At 55.8% G+C, this 1,075-nt stretch overlaps 1 protein-coding gene across 1 annotated transcript; it reads right to left on the bottom strand.

Moving 5' to 3' along the window:
• Positions 1-485: 485 nt before the first annotated feature.
• LOC126496593 (nonsense-mediated mRNA decay factor SMG9-like) lies at positions 486-1,048 on the bottom strand. Its single transcript, XM_050134060.1, has 2 exons — positions 838-1,048; positions 486-666 (listed from the first exon to the last, which is right to left on the bottom strand). Exons 1-2 carry the CDS (start codon positions 953-955, stop codon positions 518-520), a joined length of 267 nt encoding a protein of 88 aa, XP_049990017.1. The 5' UTR covers positions 956-1,048; the 3' UTR covers positions 486-517.
• Positions 1,049-1,075: the final 27 nt, after the last annotated feature.

The following is a 1,075-nucleotide window of genomic DNA, read 5'->3' as shown; positions in this document are numbered from 1 at the left end:
CCTGCCTCTGCCTCCCAAGTGCTGGAATTAAAGGCGTGCGCCACCACCGCCCGGCTAACAAAGAGTCTCATGACCGTGAACAGATCTCCAGCCTAACCAGAGTCCAGGTCCTTCTCCTGGCATCATACGATAAGTGTGTGACTTTGCTATGTGACATTTCTTTGAACCTAAACTTTTGTTTTTGAGATAAGGAAGGCTTTGTAGATCAGGCTGGTCTTGAACTCACTGTGTTGCTTAAGCTGGCCTTGAACTCATAATGACCCCCCCCCTTAGTCTCCGGACTACAGGCTTTCAGAAAACAAACAAACAAAAAACAACAACACACAAACAAAAAACCCCGTAGCCAGCTGAGACCCACGAGTTAGTCACACAAAACTCCGTGCTGCTGGTCCTGGGTAAGTGTTGTTTAGCAAGGACTGGAGAGACAGGGCTTACTGAGGTGCCCCCCCCCCCCCCCCCCCCCCCCCCCCCCCCGCAAGAGTGCCCTTCAGGCACTCAAATGCACTCCAAACAACTCTTACCAGTTCTTCTCGGTGAGGATGGTGTGCGACAGCTGAGGCCGCGCCATGGACATCACCTGACTGCGGAGCTTGCTAACCAAGGACTGGAAGCTGGGGTGGCCTCGGTACCCAGGCAGCAGCGAGAAAAGAGGACTAGAACCAGGCCCTAAAATGGGGGATGGGTCTTCAGAGTTCTGCCTTGGACCAGCTGTTCCTGAACCTCTCCGATGCTGAACGTGATCCCAAGAAAGGCCCCAGCACAGTGGCAGGCCAGCGAGTTCTCCCGACCCTAGGGCAGGTTGTCTCCCTGTGGCCAGATGTCCCTAAGAGTAGCTACCTGCTCGAGGTGGGTTCTCGCTCTCGGCTTCACTGTCCATGAAGGGCACGAGGAACAAGTTGACCTCTGAGTCCAGGAAGTCGGGTGGCAGCCCTGGGAAGATGTTGCACTGCAGCATGGACAGCGTCCCTGGGAAGAGACACCAGTCCGCAGCCTGAGCCGTGGTCTATGGTGGGGGACTGGCGGCCAGAAGGCTCATCTGGGGGTCTTTTCCTGGGAGGGAGTGGCACAAGGATCT

Source organism: Alexandromys fortis, unplaced genomic scaffold (genome assembly GCF_014885135.2).
Source record: "Alexandromys fortis isolate MF-2015 unplaced genomic scaffold, M_Fortis_MF-2015_v1.1 scaffold_10093, whole genome shotgun sequence".
Lineage (NCBI taxonomy): Eukaryota > Metazoa > Chordata > Mammalia > Rodentia > Cricetidae > Alexandromys > Alexandromys fortis.
Note: the sequence above shows the minus strand (reverse complement) of the source record. Positions and strands in the feature narration are given on the sequence as shown.

What these genes read in the sequence shown, in the direction of transcription:
- LOC126496593 (XM_050134060.1), bottom strand. Translation starts at nt 955, where the DNA reads ATGCTGCAGTGCAACATCTTCCCAGGGCTGCCACCCGACTTCCTGGAC. An exon ending in CGAGAACCCACCTCGAGCAG is followed by an intron (nt 667 to 837) that starts GTAGCTACTCTT and finishes CCCCCATTTTAG; the next exon opens with GGCCTGGTTCTAGTCCTCTT.